This window comes from Microtus oregoni, unplaced genomic scaffold (assembly GCF_018167655.1).
Source record: "Microtus oregoni isolate MIOR12 unplaced genomic scaffold, Mior012 000053F_ref0000044, whole genome shotgun sequence".
Lineage (NCBI taxonomy): Eukaryota > Metazoa > Chordata > Mammalia > Rodentia > Cricetidae > Microtus > Microtus oregoni.
In genome coordinates, this window is record NW_024543829.1 from 2,536,992 (window position 1) to 2,559,904 (window position 22,913).

The window sequence follows — 22,913 nt, forward strand, 5'->3', positions numbered from 1 at the left end:
CACATACTCATGCTAATGCAAATATGAAAAAAAGAAAAGAAAAAAGAAGAAGAAGAAAAAGCCTGACAAATGACTATAAAAGAGTGTTACTTGTAACGGTTTTGTTGTCTTCTTCAAGCAAGTATCTTTGAATTTTGCATCTGAAGAAGTGTCACAAAACTGTGATTTCTTTATGTAAATCTGGCGATAAGCATGTGTGAAGGAGAGATGGCTTGGTAGGTATGACTGTGTGCTTCACAAGGAAGAGAATCTTACATTCCTGCAATCTACGTGCTTGGGGAACAGAGACAGCTTCGTGGCTGACAGCATAGATCAGGTTCAGTGAGAGAGCCCGTTTCAAAAGGATAATGCCGAGAGAGGGCAGGACACACAAAGACCTCACTGGTGCTCCCCCTTCTATTGTTTGTCTCTCTGTCTCTGTTTCTGTTTCTTTCTCTCTCTTTCTCCCTCTCCTCTCTCTTATATATATAATGTTTTAAATTTTATTTTTATTTGTAGCTACCATTATAGGCAAATTAGGAAAAAATGTTCAACCAGCAAAGCACCTTTTGGTATTTAAAATAATAACAGTTGCAACCAAAAAAAAAAAATCTAACATGTTAATTATTTATAATATTTAAATCAATTGGACTAGTTTCTTCATGTCAAAAATATTTAATGTGAGATTCCTTTCTGTATGCTATGAATATGTTTTATGACCTTTGGTTATTAAAGAAGCTTTTTTTGGCCAAAGGCTTAGTAGAGTAAAGCCTGGCAGGAAATCTGAACAGAGATACAGAGAGAAAGTAGGTGGAGTCAGGGAGAGGCCATGTAGCTGCCAAAGGTGACAGATGCCAGATCTTTACCAGTAAGCCGGTCTTGGGCTGATACACAGGTTAATGAAAATGAGTTAAGATGTTAAGAGTTAGTTAATAAAAAGCCTGAACTAATAGACCAGCAGTGTTATAATTAATAGAGTTTCTGTGTGTGATTATTGGGGTCTAAACAGTCAGGAAACGAGAGAGCAGTCTTGTCCTACATTTTCTTTTTCACAAAGCATTTTGAATTCAGTAGTATTTTCATTTCAAGGATTAAGACCTTGACATTCTAATGAATTTGAGGAACATTCTCAAAGGAAAGAGGATTCAAGATTTATGAATTAGGCAGTGCCCAGAATCTGAATAAAGTTATTCATGACACGAGACCTTAATCTCATACATACAATCTGAAAGAGCTTGGAACCTCAGCTGAGTTTTGTGTAGATTTAAGAGGAAGAATAGAACATATTGCTCTCTCTTGTAGACTGATAATAATCATTGAAGTATCTATTTTCCCTTGTGGAACTTTGGATCCAAACCCCAACATGTAAATCCCAGGTTCATCACTTACTGAGAAATCTTTTAGCTTCTTAATGACTCTGTTTTCTTAGTCAGGAGATAAATAAAAAAGATTTTATAGTCAGTTTGGACAGTTGGAGTCTTAAGTGAATTTAAATACAGCAGTGATTAGAAGTCCTGTGATATGGAGTGGACTGAATGAATGTTTTCATAGTATATACTACCAGGATCAATATTAGATTTCAAAAGATCCCTTTACCCCTCAAAGAATAATAAAGGATGGGCCATATAACTTCAAATACTAATTAAAAAACTTCTCTATGTGTATGTAATAATTGAAATATTTCACTTCATTTTGTGTCTGAGAACACAGTCGGTGAAGTTTTATGGATTATAACAAAAATGATAATCATAACTGTGGAATTTTAGATATTCTCCCATGAATGCTGTTTAATTAATTTCTGTAGGTATTTTTGCAGTATGCTTGGAGGGTTAAAACATAATGTGATGTGGTTTTGTACACAAAACTGTTCAGTATTTGAGACTGTCGCTCTGACCTTTGTCTTATTTTAATCCTCTGTATTAGAAATAACTGGCTTTCCTGCTGCTTCGCTTGCAGTGCCCTGTGGGGGAGTTTTAACTAAGCGCAAAGGGACTATTTTGTCTCCTGGATATCCTGAGCCTTATGACAACAATTTGAATTGTGTTTGGAAGATCACAGTGCCAGAGGGAGCTGGCATTCAGGTAAGAATATTTTTCTTTGTTTTTTTTTTCATTTTCTATTTGGAATTAATATTTTCAGAAATGACAGAACACATATTATTTCTTAAAGTTTAGAAAATGGTTTGGATCGACATGATTAAGCTTAATAAAAATATATTTAATATATTTGAAATTGAAACTTTTTACTTGGGAATAAAATAAAGTCAAATCCAGTTGCAAAAAGGCAGGCAATAAAAACAAAAACAAACACACAAACAAAAATCTGACACAAAACAGAATTATGAAATAAGGCAACTGAAGGGATATGTATATCAGAGAGTCTGGCCATATCTGGCCTAGACTATTTCCATCAGAAAATAGAAGAGGCTTAAGGTAAAAAGAAATTCATCCCAGTCATACCTCTAGTAACTTATTCCAAGTAAAATTCATCTGCTAAAGTTTCAGATCTCTGAATAGTTCAATGACTTACTAGCCCTAAATTGAGAGCTCAAGTATATTTTATGTTTTAATTACTATGCCTAAGAAATCCATGAAACAAAAATTTCTCTGTTCTGCAAGCCTCTCTGTTCTGCAAGCCCCTTGCCCAAGGACAGATAGTTCCTGAAATGCTGGAGGCTTTTGTTTATGGGAGATAACAAGCCAAGATATCAGTATTCATACCCCTAAACAAGTTTGTTTGTTTGACCCATTTGCTCTGACGTGCTTGACCACATGTGGGCAGGAGGTTTACAGGCTGGCGGTACATCAGGATGTATGCTTCTCTTTGACTGGACCTGATGGGGAATGCAATGAATTATGGGTTTTCCTTCTTAATTCCTTGCCATACTTCATTCTAGTATATTTTCCAGAAACCTAGGTATAGACCTGGCCCGAGCCCATCCTCCTGACCAGTATTTAATTAATGTTTTCCTCAAATTTGGCTTTGGACTCTAGCAGAGGTCTCATTCTCACCTCTGAGATTGACATGACCTAAAGATGGAATCACCTCTCAAGGGCAATGCTTCGGAACACTGCTGTGGAGGAGCAGATCTTCAAAATAGGAAGTTGTGAAGATAATCTCAGAAAGACCCAAACACTGGGTATTGTTATTAAAGCATGAAATAAATGGCAAAGAACAAAATTTTTTGGTTTTAGACTATTAAATTCAAGGTTGCTAGATAGCTTAATAGAGCTCACTGCCAAGCCTAATAATCTGAGTTCGATACCGGCTCTCACTTGGAGGAAGGAGGTAACCAGCCACTGTAGGTTATTCTCTGATTGTTACATAGGCACTGTGGCACTCTGAAAGTTTCAGTGTGCACATGCACACATAGACACACACAAAAAGAGAGACAGACAGACAACACACAAGCAGAGAGACAGACAGAGACAGAGAGAATAATAATAAATAAATCCATGAATAACATGATTTAAAAAATTAAAGCTATCATGGGTGTGAAAACATCCTCTAGAGCATAGGCAGCATACCAGCAGCCATACCCCTAAGGAAAAGTCGACTCTCATTTCCTTAGCGGCCATCTCTGTGTGGTAGCTTTCAGGTGGGGATGGGGCCCCAGCAGCCTCTCCATCAGCGTTGAATCTTGAGTGTCTCTTGCATAGGTCTCCTGTAGGTAGCTACAGCTACTATGAGTTTGTAAGTGCATTGTCTCTGTTATATCCAGAGAATGGCAGTTTACAGGACCCTTGCCCTTGCTTCAGCGTTCACATTCTTCTTAGCCCTACTTTAAAAATGTTCCCTGAGCTTTGGAGGCGGAGTGGAAATAGATGTCCTATCTACATCTGAGTGCACCTTCTCATTCCCAGCCACTTTTTCTCAGCTCTGTGACCAGATATAAAGTTTGTATAGGAAACAAGACACATTATAAACAAACAAGATCCTTTGAACATAGCTTAGAGCAGCAGTAACAATATATGGGCATAAAGATAACTATTTAGAGGGCAAGTAGACAACATTAGCATTTAGTAAAACAACAGGAATGGGTTTCCACTAGGGCCAAGGACCTCCACACCCCTGAGCTTTTGACCAATTTCACAGCATCATGCACAAATTCCCTCTCAGGGATAGGCCTCCCATCCTATCAAGAAATAAGTGATTATCCAGTCACCACCATGCCAAATTGCAGCAGTGGGCACACATCCTTTCATTGAGATTGGTATTGGCACATGCAGAATACAGTACTGAATAAGAAAAATGACAATTTTTCTGCATCCAGGACCTCACGGCACGTTCCGGTACTGTGAAAGCTACCCACCAGGAAAGAACTTTCCTTGTTAGTTTGAGATTGATTTCTCTGTGTCCTAGAAGCCAAAGCCTGTGGTGTCTTCAGGTAGAGAGTTGGACCATCTAGTTCAGTGATTAATCAAGCACACTGGCAATGACCCGTGCTGTTAGGAGGGGCCTCTTCAGTGGGCTTCTGTGATTCAGAATTCATAGGCGGTGTCCCATATCTGACACTGAGATTTTGATTTAATAACTCTTGTTTTCTGGTATTGTTCTCATATGCAGAATACTGGTCTCATATATAGTCATACATAGATTATTAGCTTACAAAGGAATGGGGTTTCACAAATCTGGTTTTTATACATCTTTATATATGTATAAAGATGTTTTACATATCTTTTGTTTTAGTTAGTTTACCTTCTACCCTTTCCTACTTATACTTTTAAATATAAATATATTTTTAAAGAATACTGTCTTCTAATTTAATATTATATCACACGTGTTCTAACATGCAATGCCCTCTTTAAGGGCCCATTTACCTCCTATCTCCCATGAGCCCTTTCTGTATTTCTCCCGAATACATATTGTGAAAAAAGATTAGAATCAACAAAGACTTCAGGATCGCTCATACCCTGGGTTGTACTCAGAAATGAGAATCACGTTGAACTTTTATCATCTCATTTATTTAAAAGGTTATGAAGGATAGCCTTGATTATTTATATGCTATGAGCTTATTCACTTCGATCCCATCATAAAAGGATAATCTAGAAAACTCGTATTTCTCTCTACTATCATGTCCTATTTTTGGTAATCAGCAGTGAAGCTTTAGTACTTAATGCTCTGATCAAGCTGCTCTCCCATAAGCACCTGCAGAACTAAACCTTTTGCATTGTTCATCTGTGCAGTGAGACAATGCAATGTAAGCCTGCAGATTCCCCCGGCACTCTCGAAACCCTCCTTGAATCCTTAGTTCTTACATCAACATTTTACGGATTTTAGTAACTTTCCCTCACCTGGTTCTTGCTTTTCAGAGTTGGAGGCCCATTTATTTTAGGTCATATAACCCTATTGGCAGATTCTTTACTTCTATGTGCGCAGTAACTGTTAAGAGCTAAGGATAGCCCACGTAATAACAGGTTACAAGAACAAAAACAAAAAACAGCAAAACAGAATAGATCCAAAGGCCCTTTTCTTTTTTAATATGATGAGCACAATGGATAGCACTTGGATGAATACAGGAATCCCACATCTCTAGCCCCAGCTTTAGACTATCTGAACTAGAAACTAGATGTTTTCAGTTTAATTTGTTGTTAAGCTATCCAATAGTGACTTCTTCAATTTTTCTCAAAATGATTCCTCCATTGTGCTTTCTCTCAGGGTGGTCCAATCTCCATTCACTTTTCTTTATCATTCTCTTTACCAGGATATCCCCAACCCCATTCAGTTTTCAAGCCAGAAATGTTGACTTTTATTCTGTCTAATACTATGTATAACAGACTGGATCGCGATGGTGTTTCACAGGTCTCTATTTCTTTCCTTTAGTACTTTTACCACAAAAGAACATGTGGCTCACATCCTTGCCTTAGACATGTTTTTTTTTTTGTCTATTCCTGACAAAATAAATAACACATCAACCAAACATCCAAAAAATGACTCCTTAAAATGGAATTCCATACTGTCTTTCTCACAGCGCTCAGATTTCAGCATCGCTTTTAATCCTCAACAGCACTCGCTCCTTCTCTACTCAGGTCTCATTTTCTGAAGTTTGTTATGTTCACAACTTCCTCCTCTGTAGCTGCATGGCATCCTATTTCCTGTGGACACTGTGAACATTATTTCCTCTCTCTTTGACACTACCCAGTATTTCTCCCTATTTGCCTTCACTTTACCTTAGTTTTTGTCCAATATATATATATATATATATATTTGATAAACCTTCTACAAACTAGATGAAAAGGTTAAATTCCCCCTTGTACATTTTTATTCTAAGACTAATCCAATTTTCCTCTTATCTACTAATTATCTGTGAGCTCTTGAGGGCAGTGGCCAAGACTGTTCTGGCAGCTACTGCAGGAATTGGCACTACAAACTCAGTAAATAATTTTTTAAAAAATCAATGGACACTTCCTCAAGCTGTGGATTTGGAATGTTTTGGAGAATTATAAGTGCATAATGAACTAAGAAGATACCTGTAGAAAAACTGTTATATATCACTCGTGTTAGGAAAACACTCTCAAAAACGTACAGGTCAATGCCAATACAAAACCTTTACTAAGGAAGTACGTTATTTAATGAATCCTCTCAGAAAACAGAAGGTGGCTTTAGCAGACTATTTAGAAATCTCATAGCATGAAATATATATAATACTCTTAAATACTCTGAAGTTCTGTTGACCACATTGAAAAAAACTCCATCATGATAAAGACATACTTAATGCATCTCTTATGTTGTAAACTTGAATGTTTATAGTTTTATAACTAATCTGCAGGTTTAAGCAACATTTAATTTGGGAGATATGGTAGTGAACATGTATGCCTAAAGAACTATATGAATATTTAATTAATCAGACTTGAGTTGAAATAAGTTAACCTTTGGTAGAAAAATTTTAGAGAAGAATATTAGACAATAACTTATGATTGACAGTCCTTTGGAAAAGCAACAACATAAGGATCTGTTTGTTGTATTAATATAATGTGATAAGTATGCGGCAAGCAATAGATTTTTGTATTTCCCTCTCTATTTTAGCAACGTGTACCTGGGACAACTCCCAAGAGGTTATATTTACCAAGAAAAGAAATATTTACCAACTTATGGGGAAATATTGATCACATAATTATTACCAAGATGGATTTTTTTAAGTTCTTAAGATTCCAGAGTAAATGAATATATTTTTCTGATAAATACCTAATTTTAATAATTAGAAACATACTGCATGTGTTAATCGGTGTTTCTATTGCTGTGATGAAACAAGAAGAACAAAAGCGTCTTGGGGAGGAAAGGGTTTATTCTAGCTTATACCTGCATATCACTGTTTATCGTCAAAGGAAGACAGAACAGGACCTCAAACAGGCCAGGAACCTAGAGGCAGGAGCTGACAGGGAGGACCTGGAGGGGTGCTTCTCACCGACTTGCTCAGCCTGCTTTCTTATAGAGCCCAGGACAACCAGCCCAGGGATGGTATCACCCACAATGATCCCGAATTAAGAAAATGCCTTAAATGCTTGCTATACCTGGACATGACGGAGGCATTTTCTTAATTGAGGTTCCTTCCTCTCGGATGATTTTAACTTGTTGCAAGGTGCCATAAAATTATTCAGCTTTCGCTGGGCGGTGGTGGTGCACGCCTTTAATCCCAGCACTCGGGAGGCAGAGGCAGGCGGATCTCTGTGAGTTCGAGACCAGCCTGGTCTACAAGAGCTAGTTCCAGGATAGGCTCCAAAACCACAGAGAAACCCTGTCTCGAAAAAGAAAAAAAAAAATTCTGCTTTCTCCACCATGAAGGTATCCTGCTGCCATGGTGGCCTGTTTTACCCCATGCAAACTTCTCAAAAGGCTGGATCAGTTTCTTTTTCTCTTATTTAAATCTATGTCATTTTAGATTCTCAGTCGTTTATTTGCATATCAGAAAAGATTCCAGAACATGGCCTACTAGTTTTTTTTTGTTGTTGTTGTTCTTTTATTTTATTTTGTTTTTCTGGCTATTTCATCTTACAGCCTATATTTGCCTAGAATCCCTGTGACAAATTGTATCAGATTTCTATGATGACCATAGCAGATCACCAGAAACCAAATAGCCATCTAACCACTTACATGTCTTCTCAATGAACTAGAAGTGTCTATCCAAATCTTGCTTTAGCGTTCAAGCATAAAACTGCCAGTAGATCTCCTATTCCAGGTCTCCGAGGAATTCTCCTTCTGCTGTCTCCAGTATTGAATGGCAACACATCTTTTGGCTTTGGTCGCATCAGTCTTATTCCTGCTTTTGTGGACACATTGCTTTGTCATCCACATTTAAATTTAATGCAATATATACTTTTTATGTATTTTAATGTTTTCCACCTAGTTGTATCAAAAAGATGCAAACACACCTCTCTGACAATACACATATAAGGTAATATTTCTAAATTCCAGGGATTAGGATCCAACATTCATGGTTTACACTGACGAATCCAGAATTAAACGACTGCTCATCCTCTTCTACTTGTAGTAGACATTCCTAGAGAGTCTTATATTTTGTTCTTCTGTGTCTCTGTTCTGAGTAACTCAGGGGAAAACAGAAATTGTTCTTGTATCATTTGTCTCAGTCTCTTGCAGACACCAATGGCAGCACACTTGACACCAGTTTCTTGTGCCTCTTCTGAATCCTGTCTAGTTCAGTTGTACATCACCTCTCTTTTTCACTCACATTTGCTGCACCCAATTCAGTTCTGCACTTGCAGAGACGTCTTGGTTATATTCTCCCTCCCACTTCGCCATCCTTTAAGAGAAAACTGAAAGCATAATTAAACTTTCAACTGCACAATTCTTTCCCTCGTGTTTAGTTTTTAATGATTTTCTCTCCCCACCTTTCTCTGCTAAGATTCTGAGTTTTCAATTTATAGTATAAATTAAGCCCTCGACACACTTGATCTAGCTTAATTTTTAGTGACTCTGTAAATTAGACGACTTACTCACAGTGACTTCTGTGAGCAGTTTGAAGAACAGGTTGATTATCAGCATCCCTAGGCTTTAAAACTTGTGGAGATAGAGTTTGTCGGGCAGTTTCATGCCCAGTGTCCCTGGCTGGTGTTCACGTGTGTTTGTCATTAAACTTCACTCCTTGTCACTGTTCTATTGTTCTTCTAATGGTACATTCATGCTTCTCCTTACATAAATATGCTCTCCACTGTGCCTAAGTTGGATCACTGACAGCTCACTAAGTCCACTTGTGATTTGATTCATCCACATTACCACTCACTCAATAATTTCCCTCCTTTAGAGGCTTCTTATTACACAGGTAGAATATATGTATATGTGTTTTTACTTTACTCACAGATGAAGAAAAGAAAAATTCAGACAAGGATCAGGTATGAATTCTTGTTTAAGAAAGTAGTGGTTGGAGCCTTACTCCTTGTTCTTCAGGAACAGTGCATTAGATCAGGTGCCAATCGTGCAGGCAGGCTATCTCCTGCCATGTGGCACTCACCCCTGGAGCAGCAGTACCAGCATTCCCGTGAAAAGGAGAATGACAGGGGGCTGGTTTGCAGAAAAGGACTGTTTAATGAGTGGGATTGTCGTAATGACTTAGCAAGTGAGTGCCCGTACTTAAAACAGACTCCAGGAAGCTAAAATGAATGCATTCAAATAACGTTCTTCCTTTCCGACTTTGAAACTGCGAAACAGTCTCTGAGCACCAGAATGGAATCCACAGTTGTGAGTTCTGTGGGTTCCTGGAAATCTCATACTGTGCCAAGTGAGGTACACCAAAGTAGCACATGTCACTTTCTTTAAATAAAATTTAATAGACACAGAATTGTAGCCCAAAATTTGCCTTCTCAACTTGAGGGACTTTCAAGGTGACTTGACTATTATGATGACATTAATAAAAATGACTTTTGGAAGATCCATATAAATCTATGATAACATATTTTCTTCGGCTGTCTATATTGACAATAATATAAATATTAAAGAAAAGTCGAATGCTTTTATATATGGAAACAAGTTCAAGAATAAGCCTATTGAAAATTCGTTACAAAATCCTCTGTACATGTGAATGACAGATCTATTTCTTTCTAACACCAAAGCAATGGAAAAATCAGAAGCCTAGTATTTCAAAGCATTAATTGTTTGGAACACGAGTTTGAATTCCTAGCACCTTAACCCAAAGCATTCAATGAAGATATGCGTTGCTGAGATGGCGACAAGGAACTTCCGTGTTGTATCCATCATGCACACTGTCAGTTGCTCCATAACGTTTCTCTCATGCAAATTGGTTCATGTAGGCAAGCAATACAAATGTCCAAGGTCAGTTTTGCTGGACCATCTATCAAATCCCACAACCATGTGCTCTGTTGTGGGATGACTAAGCCTTTAAGGAACTGAAAGCCAGCGGGTCTATACGAATAATAAAGAGCATGCGCAGTAGCTGAAAGCCAGTCTGGGTCTGTCCAGAGGGCTTTGACAAGAACAGCCGAGTCTGACAGGAGATGATGTGGAACTATGGGCAGATACCATGTCACCTCAGCAGATGCCAGCTCAGCAGATATAGGCAGGGTGGGGAGTATATAGGCTTTACCCCTTCCTAAAGTAAACCAAACTTGTTTCAACCTGTTCTTGCTGTCTGTGAGGTTGTTACTGCACCTACTTTTCGCTCTCCCCCAAGGGACATCTGCCCGGACCCAGCAACAGTCTGTCCTTGAGATCTCCCTTCTAGTAGGGGGGATCTCTGGACTGCATGTCTGCTTAGAAATCCTAATTCTCACCAGAAGCTGTTATTTCACAGGTCCAAGTGGTCAGCTTCGCTACAGAACATAACTGGGATTCTCTGGACTTTTACGATGGGGGAGACAACAACGCACCGAGACTTGGAAGCTATTCAGGTAAAAGGGAAATCTGAGATCATTTTAAGTGAAGATATAGTCACCAATACAGAACAAAAATTAAAAGACTTCACCAAAATTTTTTCAGGTTTAATTATGAGCCATACACAATAAGCTAAGTTACAAGAAGTTTTAAAATATTGAAAGAAGTGATAGCATGCCCATTTAAATTTTACAGCATGCTAATTGTATTTTTGTAATATTTATTTCTTATGCAAATACAAATATTTTATTTATATATTTAATAAAATACTTAAACATTTAATTTTATTAGGATCCATTAATACTGTTATGTGTATCCTACTCTTAAAAATTAGGATAAATAAAATAATAGTAATTAAAAATATGGCTATACTTCAGTTAGTTATGATTTTTCATCCAGTAGAATACTATGATGTCATTAAAATAATTTTAGAGACTGAATAACATAAAAGATGCCATAAAGTACTGTCAAGTGACCAAAAGGATATGTAAAATTATTTCCCTGAAATGAATACAGTTTTATAGACTAATTTATCTATACATAATCATACTAGAGGGAGAGACAAAATGAAAGCGCCCACCATGTTATTTAAGACATTGATGCTTTTAAAAATCGTCTATGAGAATTGCTAAGGTTCTTAGGATGACATGCATCACATTCTAAGTATCCTCTGTCACACATTAGCAGAAGGATTTTTTTATTTTGTGATTTTTTTTAATAGCTATGTTTTAAAATTTCTAGAAGTATAAATACAAGCATTGCTAAAATGTGACCTTTATTTAGATAATATATCAAAATAAGGATGAATGGTTTTAAACTTTTAGAGGCATTAAAGTCACAGATAAGCAATTATTGAGAATCACTGATGAACAAAAGAATAATTACCTAGGGCAGAAGTGGTGTGATTTAAACATAAATAGCATATTAGATAAAGATTGAGACAGAGGCAGAGTCTTATAAATCTTTGTACATACATGCATTTATTCTTTAAGAGCGATATTATTCCTACTAGGTGTACTGATGAGAAAAGTGGTTAACGGCACACAGCTGTAAATCTTTACGCCAGCTGTGTGTGACGTCTGACTACCCTGTCAGATACCTCCTAACTTCAGCCCTCCGTGGGTCTCAGTACTAACTGAAATTTACGGAGATTATATTGCCAGAGGTTGTCCAGCTCCCCTATCGTTGAGAGCAGGGCCCAGCTAGAGAGTCACCAGCAGCTGAGTTGTTAATTACTTAGATCCTCTAAGACCTAAGGCAGATCCCCTGACCTTTCCGGAGTCTGTTTACCTCCTGCTTCTGCGGTGATAGTGATGCCACTAAGGAACAGAGTTAGATCAGGAACAATTAAACACCAAGGTGCAGTCGATACGAAATTCTTCGCACATCCCCCAGCAGTCACCAGGGCTTCTCACATACACTTGCACAAAGCGAGTGTAAAGTTGTTATGAATATTCCCAAGACATCTGCAGCCCTGACCACTCACGCTCTTTGAATTTTATCTCAACACAGAAAGGACGATTATCTTCAATGCTTGTCATTTGAAACTGTATTGTATTCCTTAGAGTTTTTTAATAAATAGGCAGGAACTAATTTATTCAAGCAGGTGTTTTATATTTTTAAATTCAATAATTGGATGGAACATGGTTTATTTGCTTCAGAAGTTCAGAAATTTATTATAATGCATCTGTTGAAAGACAGGCTAATATCATTTCATAAATTGGACTTTTTGAAAAAATATAGCGTCAATGTATAAGAAGTATATAAAAAATGAAATATCAACTATTCAACCTGGTTCAGAATTATGTATATATTTCATTAATATAAGTGAATTTATTACTATCTTCTCTGAACTTATACAAAGTTTGAGGTTACAACTGCTCAATAACACAAACACATGAAAACTTTTACATAAACTTTATTTATCTTTTTTTTTTTTGGTATTAGGCAACAGGATTTTTTCTGTATAGTTTTGGTACCTGTTCTGAACTAGCTTTTGTAGACCAGGCTGGCCTCAAATACACAGATATCTGCCTTCCTCTGCCTCCCGAGTGTAGGGTTTAAAGGCATGCGCCACCATCACCTGGCTCAAACTTTCTTTTTAATTCACACACATGATATAGACATCACTTTGAGATTCAAAACAGCTTCTGTCCACACTGTTTATTTCTGTCTATTTCTAATTTTGGGGAATTATCTGAAGTCATTTCATAGGTCATTCTCCTTGGAGACGGGAACAGTGAAATAAAACAGAATGAAGGGGGAAACATTTACGCTAAGTCTTCTCAAAAGCTTCTGGCCAATACATAATTTTAGTTACAATGTGTTGACTGGTGACCAGTTTACTTAGGCTCTTCATTTTTGCTTTGATCTTATTCACGTGATCCTTGACCCATCTCAACTGTCATTTCAGGGACAACAATACCCCACCTTCTGAACAGTACATCCAATAATTTATACCTAAATTTCCAGTCAGATATCAGCGTCTCCGCTGCAGGATTCCACCTCGAATACACAGGTAAAGGTAATTTATGCTCTCCGTGAAAGAGCAGGTTTTGCTAGGTTCTGATTTGTTTGACTTTTAAAAATTTTATATTATTATTTATTAGGTGCTTATTTGTTTTCTAAAGATAGACAGAAAGTTAGGGAACCACATGGGAGGAAAGGATGGGAGGACTGGGAGGAACGGGGAAAGGATAAACCTTAATCAGAATATATTGTATGAAAAACATCTATTTTATTTTTGTAATTTCTTTTGTATTCATTTTGCATACCAACCACAGTTGCCCCTCCCTTCCCTCCTCTTCCACTTCACCTCTCTACCTTCCACAACCATTCCTCAGTGATGGTAAGGCCTCCCATGGGGAGTCAACTAAACATGGCATATCAAGTTGAGGCAGAACCAAGCCCTTCCCCCATGTATCAAGACTGAACAGGGTATCCCACCATAGGGAATGGGCTCCAAAAAGTCAGCTCATGCAAAAGTGATAAATCCTGGTACCACTGCCAGGGACCTCACAAAAATACCAAGCCAAACAACTGTCACCCACCCACATTCAGAGGGCCTAGTTTGGTCTCAGGAACCATACAGGCTCCACAGCTGTCAATCAAGAGTCAATTAGCTCCCATGAGCTCTGGTCAGTTGTCTCGGTGGGTTTTCACATCATGATCTTGACCTCTCCCCCCACACACCCCGGTTCATACGATCCCTCCTCCCTCCCTTTGACTGGATTTTAGGAGCTTGGCCCAGTGCTTAGTTGTGGATCTCTGCATCTGCTTCCATCAGTTACTGGATGAAAGTTCTATGATGACGATTAGAGTAGTCACTAATCTGATTGCAGGGGAAGGCCAGTTCAGGCACCCTGTCTACTATTGCTAGGAGTCTTAGCTGGGGTCATCCTTGTGGATTCCTGGCTGGAAAACATCTATTTTCAATAAAATAAAAAGCAAACTTGTAAAGCAAAACAAAACAAAATAACAACAAACAAAACACAGTCTTGTTTTATACAAATGCCATTAACTCTGACAAAGCAAACATTCATTCTGATCTAACGTTTAAAATTTCAAACAGCCTATCAATTAAATTGAAAAAAAATGTATGTATTAAATGAAGAGTTTTGGATAGAATTTGCATACAGTGTTTTTTTTTTCTTGTAATGTCTGAAGAAACAACATTATACTTACTTTTTTAAATGAATCTGTAAGTGTGCATTACCCATAAAAATATGGATCAAAACTCTAAAATAGATTCTTGTGAAGCTAAAATTTTATGCTGGCTTGTTGAATTATCTCAGGTCCAGAAAAAACCAGGCTAACTAAAAGATAGACGAACTACAATTTTCTTTTTTTATTGATTTTTATTAAGCTGTATATTTTTCTCTTATTATTATAAGGGGCAAACTCATGAAACAGAAATGAGTAGTCCAAGGTTAGTTGTGTAGCACAGGAGAGAGAGAGAGAGAGAGAGAGAGAGAGAGAGAGAGAGAGAGAGGAGGGAGGGGGAGAGGGGGAGAAAGGGAGGGAGTGATGGACCGAGAGGGAGAGGGAGAGAGAGAGAGAGAGCACCCTCCTGCTCCCCCCTGGGCTGTAGGGCATTTTTTCTTAGGGTACTCAGAAAGTCAAGCCTTAACCTGATCCCACTCCCTGCTCCTTAAAGATCATTGGCTGACAACGATTTCTCACCACTAGCTGGTTTGTAATTCCCATTGAGGATTCTCATTAGTTCCAACAATCACCATTGTACTGTTTCTATAATTTCAGATGTGTGATGTAGGTGGTAGAAGCCATATGTGTGTGTCCTTTTCTGAATGGTGTAATTAACCGCCTAAATTCCACAGGGTCCTCTGTGCTGTTGCATACAGAGGTATATTGACCATGGACTATTCTAGCTAAGAATCTAGTATGTTGATTAGAAGTCATAAGAATACACTTCTGTGTCTTCTTCGTGAACTTAAAGGAACTGCCTTCAATTTTTCAATATTCTGTGTGATACCTCAAGTATGCCTTCCACATACAGCTTTTATTTGATTTCAATAAATTATTGTATACCTACTTTGTTGAGATTTAAATCAAGACAAAATATTGCCATTTTGGCATCTATTAAGAAGATCATTATTTTGTTATTCATTTTATAAAGTTTTGTGTATTTTATTAAACTATAGTTTCATCCATATAATAAAATTAATTTGGTCACGATGTTAAATTTATCCATTAGTATTTTGTTGCACACTTTTTCTTGGTGTTCAACAATGATATTTCTTTTCATCTCCTTTTCTTGAATTGTGTTTTCTGTGGCTTCAGTGGCATTTGATACTGTTATCAAAAAGTGAATTTAGAAGGGCTCCTTTCTATATAATTTTGTGAAAGAGTTTAATAAGGGTTGGATGAAATTTTTATATGTTGGAAAATTCACTTGTGAAGATTTGTTTCTTGATCTTTCTCTGATGGGAAGGCTTGGGATAATGATTCGATATCCTTGCTATTTACTGGTCTGTTAAGAGCTTCCAGGTTTCTTTTTATTATATTTTCAAAGGTTTTATTTTTCTAGTAATTTTTCTTTTTGTCTAGTTATTCAACACTTTGGGTAATTATTCACTGTGTTTTCTTACGTTCATTTACAAAATTTCTTTGGTATCAGTTAAAAATGCTTCCCCTTTTATAAAGAGAATTTGTAAATTGAAGTAAGGGACACTTTTGAGTTACTTTTTTGTTATTGTTGTTGTTGCCCTTTCAAAATACATAGCAAAAGTTATTTGAAGGGGTAACAATCTATTTTGACACCCCCCTTTTTAAAATTACTTTTTGAGTCAGTTTTCCTGGTGAGAGCAGTACAGTGGGCTTCATGGTGATAGAAACTAAGCTGTTATTGTGGCAACAGACAGGAAGGAGAGAGCTAGTCCAGAGCCAGAAAAAGTATAAATTGCAAGGCACATCCCACCGGTACATTTCCTCCATCTGTGCTCCATCTTCCATAGGTTCCACAACCTCCTCCAACCATGCTAGCACCTTAGGAGCCAGTGTCCAAAGAAATTTGCTATAGAAGACCTTCTACATTTAAACTTTAAGGACATTATAGATAATTTGATTTGAAATTAGAATATGTGACTTTTCTTCATATCCTGATTTTTGGAACAACATATAAAGAAACAAGTGAACAAAATACCAGGACAAACAAAATAGAAAGGGTTTAAGTCTGTTATGTGCAAACATATATGAGATGTTGTACATATCCTACATCAGATGTATCGTACATGTATTTAGATTAATATTTGGATAATGAGGGATTAATTCCTTTTCCTCTAAAATGTATACTCCATGCAGAAAGGATTAGCCATACCACAAAACTATCTATTTTCATTTAAGACATTATTTTGTCCTATAATATTCCAATCCTAAGATTCTCTAATATACAAAATCAATGTGTTTATTAAATAAATGAATTACTAGATCTAGTATTTAAGTGTAGAAACTATAAAATATATGAAATTGACATTTATCAACAATAGTATGACAACATAGGTACTGATGTTTGTGATAGAATTTAGGCAGTTCTGCCGGGCAGTGGTGGCGCACGCCTTTAATCCCAGCACTTGGGAGGCAGAGGCAGGCAGATTTCTGTGAGTTCGAGACCAGCCTGATCTAAAAGAGCTAGTTCCAGGACAGGCTCCAAAACCACAGAGAAACCATGTCTCGAAAAACAAAAACAAAAACAACAACAACAAAAAAAGTATTTAGGCAGTTCTAATTGCCTAAATTATAAATATACATTTAGCATTTATACAGGCCTATTTCTGCATATTATTGTTTCAACAGCACTGAAACACCATGTTTGATGCTAGCTTTTTGGATAGAACAAAATTCCTAGCGGGAAAGCAGAGAGCCTTTGTCCATGATGTGCATGTCCGCAGTAAAGACTAGTTATTCCTTTTCGCTCTCTCTTGCTTAATTAGCAACAGATAATCAACTTAACGAGAGAGAGGAATTTTATTTTGTCACATACGTTAAGTTTCCAGTTCTCAACTAGGCAGATTTGTTGCCTTTGCGGCCCTAGTAAGTGTGCCAGTTGTCAATAAAAAGACGTATATCGTAGACCATACACTTTCTTCCTCATGGTCAAAGAAAATAAAAGAGGAAGAGCCTGGGATCCCAAAATCTTCTTCTTCTTCTTCTTCTTTTTTTTTTTTTTTTTTTTTTTTTTTGGATTTTTCGAGACAGGGTTTCTCCGTAGCTTTTTGGTTCCTTTCCTGGAACTAGCTCTGTACACCAGGCTGGCCTCGAATCCACCTGCCTCTGCCTCCCGAGTGCTGGGATTAAAGGCGTGCGCCACCACCACCCGGCCCAAAATCTTCTTGGAGATTGTGCCCATCACATAAGGTCTTCATACTTCTGAAATGTATCATTCCTCCCAAAAAAACCCTACCAGGGTCTAAGCTTTGATGTGTTTGGGGGACAACACAGGTGCATACCCTAACATTTGTTAATCAATACTGCAGATATCATCCTGCTATTATATTATGAAGCTGTAAAACAGCATATGTACTTTTATCAAAAAGTACACAGAAGTCAGATAGTGGTTGCGCACACCTTTAATTCCAGCACTTGGAAAGCAGAGGCAGGCAGGTGTCTCTGTGAGTTCGAGGTCAGCCTCATCTACAGAACAAGTGCAGGGCACACTCTGAAACTACATGGGGAAACCCTGTCTCAAAAAACAAGCAAAACAAACAAACAAACAACCACCAAACTCATGACAAGTGTGGAAAGAAGACTTGTTCCTTCAACCTGAATTTATTTTGCACACTTTTTCTATGACAAACACGATGCTCAACACAGGATATGGAAAGATAAATATGGTCCAGTCTCCCCTGAAAGAATATTAGCCTAGTAGATGAGACAGAGATGTTAAGAACCAGCACACAGCTGCTCACATACTGGTGGATGTATGCAGAGAAAGCACAAATTAAGAGCTAGTCAGCTCCATGTTGAAAGCTCACAGAGTATTTCAAAGAGGATGTAACACTTTGCCAAGTCTTAGAATCTAAGCAGAAGTTTCAGTTAGACAAGACAGGGAGGATATTGTGATAGAGCAAACTTCAGATTCAGACAGAGCTTTGGAATATGGCATGCTAGGAGAAATGCATTTATTTCAGTAGAGCTGGCACAGAAGGTCTGAAGAAGCGATATTTACTAAAGCTGCCTCTTAGGCATACCTACCTCTTACTGCCCTGCAGGGGATCTAGTCCAAAGCCACTATTCATTTTTGTAGTCATGCATAATGCAGAGCATTAAATTATCATATTCATAAGTAGCTTGAAGAAACTTTATTAAGCATTTTGTGCATGACATTTGCACCTCTGCAATGTGTTATTGAATGCAAAACAAATTATTTGTTTATACATAGTAAATATTGTAATATCATTTGCATTCAATGGTTATGTAGATTGCCTTGTATTACATTTATAATTGTTGAAAGATATTCTTTTTCATAAATAAGGGACATTGAGCTTGATTTTAAGTAAAGTAAAGGTGTGGCAAGTGCGACTTGTATTCTCAGAGCTTTAAAGGTTTGAGTATTTTTGAGAGGCATGAATAAATAGACTTAATATGTCATAATTTTAGATCTTAAAATCCAATATTTTTGACAGAAAAAGTCATGTCATCATACATGTAACTTAAGCATTTTAAATACTGATCTATGCTTTAGAAAGTGATATTTAGTGTTCTGTGAAGGACCCTGATTTCAGCGCCAGGGAATAGGAAGGAAAATTGGGTAATCACATTTCTAATTGTATAGAAACTTCATTTTAAGGATTTTGTTCATTGCCTAAATTATCATAAAATGACAGTGTTTTTTTACTTTAAATTTCTGTATCAGACAGACAGAGAGACAGAGAGAGAGGGAGACAGAGAGAGAGAGAGAGAGGGAGACAGAGAGAGAGAGAAATTATTGATAAAGAATGAGCGTCTGGACAAATCATGCATAATCTTTCATGTATGATCGCTTTAAATAATAAAACTATTAACTCTTTTGCTGACCTACAAGTTGTTCAAAGACAATGGTTTATTTAAATCCATATATTCTAAAGTAAATATTTTCAGTGAAATGCTTTGGGTTCTAGTTGATCCCCAATACAAATTATTAGAAAAAATTAGCATAATATTAAGAACAATATTTATTATTATTATGAACTCCAATAAGGAAATGATAAACAAGTATTTCAAGCAATGCCTTACTGATCATCCCCACAGAAACATGAAAACCTTAGTTTAACCCTAACTTTTAATTGGAGCAAAATCTAAAATCTTCTTGGATAACAATAAACAAAACTATAAATGTCAGCTAATGCTAATACTGTAATAAAAGCCCCATAAGTACAGCAAATAACAATTTTATCAAATCATAACTTCTCTGGGAGATAATGACTCTTTTGGATAAACTAAATAAATTCCTGAATCAACAGTACATGTGGTGGTATTGTCTCATAAAAACACTCCAGGCACATATGCTTCTTTTTAATCAAAATCAGTGATTAAATTAAAATAGAAATGAAAGGATGTTGTGCAATAGCTTAGGAAACAAAAGTTACCAATCATGCAAATGGGAGCAAGTAGGGTGGAGGGCAGGAAAGGAGAGAAGTAAAGGAGAAAATGACACTCTTTGTCGGTCGTTCATCAGTGCCAGCAGAAGCCGAAACTTCTTTTAATTAATAGCAAGGACTGTGGAATAGTCTTCATGATTCACTTCTGTTTGCTCATCCACAGTGTCAACAGTGTAGTAATAGCAAGCGATGGAGTTGAATTCAAACAGTGCTGTGATAAGTGGGACAAGACAATTTAAATATTAATGATAGCTTTATAGAGGTAAAATGAATAAGTTCTTCTCTGTATTTTAAGGGGAAACATAGACAAAAAAAAAAAAAGTCATGACAATAGTTTTGGCTCCCAGTTAGAAAGACTGACTAGGAAGACAATAGAATAGGGGGCTGAATATCACATGTGCTCTGCTCTGCAATCTTCTCTAGAAGTCAGCGGGAAGGCTGACTGCCCACTCAGAGAGAGCTCAGGGACATTACTTCAAACAGTGCCCTCTACCCGAGCATAGTCATTTTTTTCTCACGTAATTTATTTTGTTTATGGAAGAATGAATATATTTCTATCAAGATTCAAAAATGTGTTTTTTTATTAATAGACACATATCTAGTTGATGGTAGTATAAGAACCTGTCCATTGTTGAAGCAGATTATTTACTAGACTTCTAAGCTGCTAACTTCCATATGTACAGAATAACACTTTGAATTAGCCTGTCATTACGAAGTCACCCTGAAGTTTATTAGGTTGGTAGGATATTTTTTAGTCCTGACTCTTAAAGGAGAGATCCCTCCCCCCCGACTTTGCTTCTATTGTATTTCTTTCTTTCAGATGCTGGCTCAAAGCCCAATATGCTTTCGCTGGTTTCTGGCTTTTATTCACTCTTTCTCTGAAATCCTCTGCCTTGTCGTATGACTGTGTACAAAGGACATGGTTTTCCTATATCCCTACATTGGGCAGCTGTCCTAATTAAGGCTTCCCTGCCTGGGGTTTGTTTTTTATTTTAAACATTAATGAAATCGTACAGAAGCTTAAGCGAAAGGAGAATAACAGGAGGAGGTGAAGGAAGAAAATGTTCATAAAGAGCTGTGATCTAGGAGATCGTAGATTTAAAAAAAAATGTAGACGTGGCCACATAATCATTACATATCCTGATGGGAACATCGAGATACATCAATATACATGTATACTGTGTAGGAATCCAATTAGGGTCATTGGCATACATAATTTTAAACATTTTTCTTTCATTTGTTGGGGATATTAAGAAGCTTTTGAACTTCATATTTGGAAGTGCACAGTTCAGTATTGTCAACCATTGGTACCCAACTGACCATACTATGGAGTATTAGCAGTTATTCCTGTACATTTAACTTCTGTAATCATTATCCACACCTTTACACCCCCCCCACACACACTTTTACTACCTCTTAGATAATTCGATTTTTCTACTTCTAGGAGATCAATTCTTTTTGTGTGTTTGTTATATTGTGGCTGACTTGGTGCTCTTAATGTAATGTCCCCTGTTCCATTTGTGTTGCCACAAACGACAGGACTAAGTAACTTTTAATGGATAAACAAGGATCTACTGTGAATAGGTGTCATGTTTTCTTTTTCTGAAACCTAGGTTAGTTGTGTATCTTGGCTATTCTGAGTAGTGTTGCAGTGGGAATAAGACACTTACCCATCCAGTGGTTTTCCTTTCTTTGGAAAATGCTCATAGCAGCAGATAATATAGATCAGCTTCGTGGTCAAACGGTGGCTGTTGTTTCAGCATTTTAAGGAATTTCTATCATGTTTTCCATAATGATTTTAATAATTTGCATTTCTACTCATGAATTACTCATTCAAAAAAGCAGAATTTAGATACCTGTACAGAGAAAAGGTGATTATGCAGTTGGACATTTAAGGAAAATAATTGAGTAATAATGTTTATGTGTGTGAATGAGATAGTTATATTAATTTTTCTGTGTGTGGAGAGCTTATCTATTGTACTGCATGTATTTGCTAATTCAGTTTTGGAATCACTGAAATAAATGTTCTTCCCACAGGGTAGCATACGGCAGGAAACACAATGGGAAAATTAGAATCTCATAATATCACCATGAATATTAGCAACAGATGCAGAACACTGAGGTTTTCTATAAAAACCTTTTTTTCATCCAAGGAGTCAGACTTTTATACTACATCCCTAAAGAAATATTTTAAATAGTAGAGGTTCCAGGAAGCAGGGCAGGTGTTCTGTCTTGGGATTCAAAATTTTGGCAAAGATTCCTCCAGAAAGCAAAGGTTTTAACTATCTGATTTGTCAAGGGGAAAAAAAATAACAACCTAGATTACTGATAATACAACTACTACACAGAAAAAAAAGATCATTTTACTTTTTCCTTTGAAACAGCAAATGCTTGAGGATAAGCTTGATTTTAAAAGTTGCTTACACTCATCTTCCTCCTTTGTTCTGGACAAGCTTGCTTTGGAATGTGACCTCTGGTAATAAGCTCATCATTACAGCAGACAAGATGGCCCTTCCTTCTGCTCAGTGCTTCTTTGCCATAACTTCCTATTACCAATCGCTTTAGCTATTTGATCATTTCCTGTCATCATACCCCTGTGTTCTACTACATAAGGACAGCATCCTCAAACACATTGCTCCAGAAAGAATTTATTGTAACTTTTCTCATAGGCCTCTATAATATTCTTCCACTTACATGAAACATTATTTTTTTTTTAGATTTTATGCCTTGTTGTCACATCCTTACATAATTCCTTCTCTCTTGGTGACATCCACCCACTCTGACTCTTTTTATTCTAGCTAAAAGATTCTTAATTTTTATTACCCAAAATCTTGACCTCATTGACTTAACGAGTCAATCTCATAATTTCTTGCTCTGTATCTTGTTATTACTGCCTTTATGCATTTCCTTTGAAACATTACATTCATTTAATGGTCTTATTAAATAAATTAATTAATTTTGGCATTTGTGTTTATGTATATTTGGATGTACTAGTTC

The 22,913-nt window shown here is 36.8% G+C and overlaps 1 protein-coding gene across 2 annotated transcripts in view; it reads left to right on the top strand.

Moving 5' to 3' along the window:
* Csmd3 (CUB and Sushi multiple domains 3) overlaps positions 1-22,913 on the top strand; it is a 976,611-nt gene that overhangs the window by 837,164 nt on the left and 116,534 nt on the right. For both annotated transcript variants that reach the window (XM_041637611.1, XM_041637612.1), the window contains 3 exons: positions 1,936-2,060; positions 10,742-10,838; positions 13,235-13,339. In XM_041637611.1, coding sequence (XP_041493545.1) covers positions 1,936-2,060; positions 10,742-10,838; positions 13,235-13,339 — 327 coding nt within the window. The remainder of the gene's footprint in view (positions 1-1,935; positions 2,061-10,741; positions 10,839-13,234; positions 13,340-22,913) is intronic.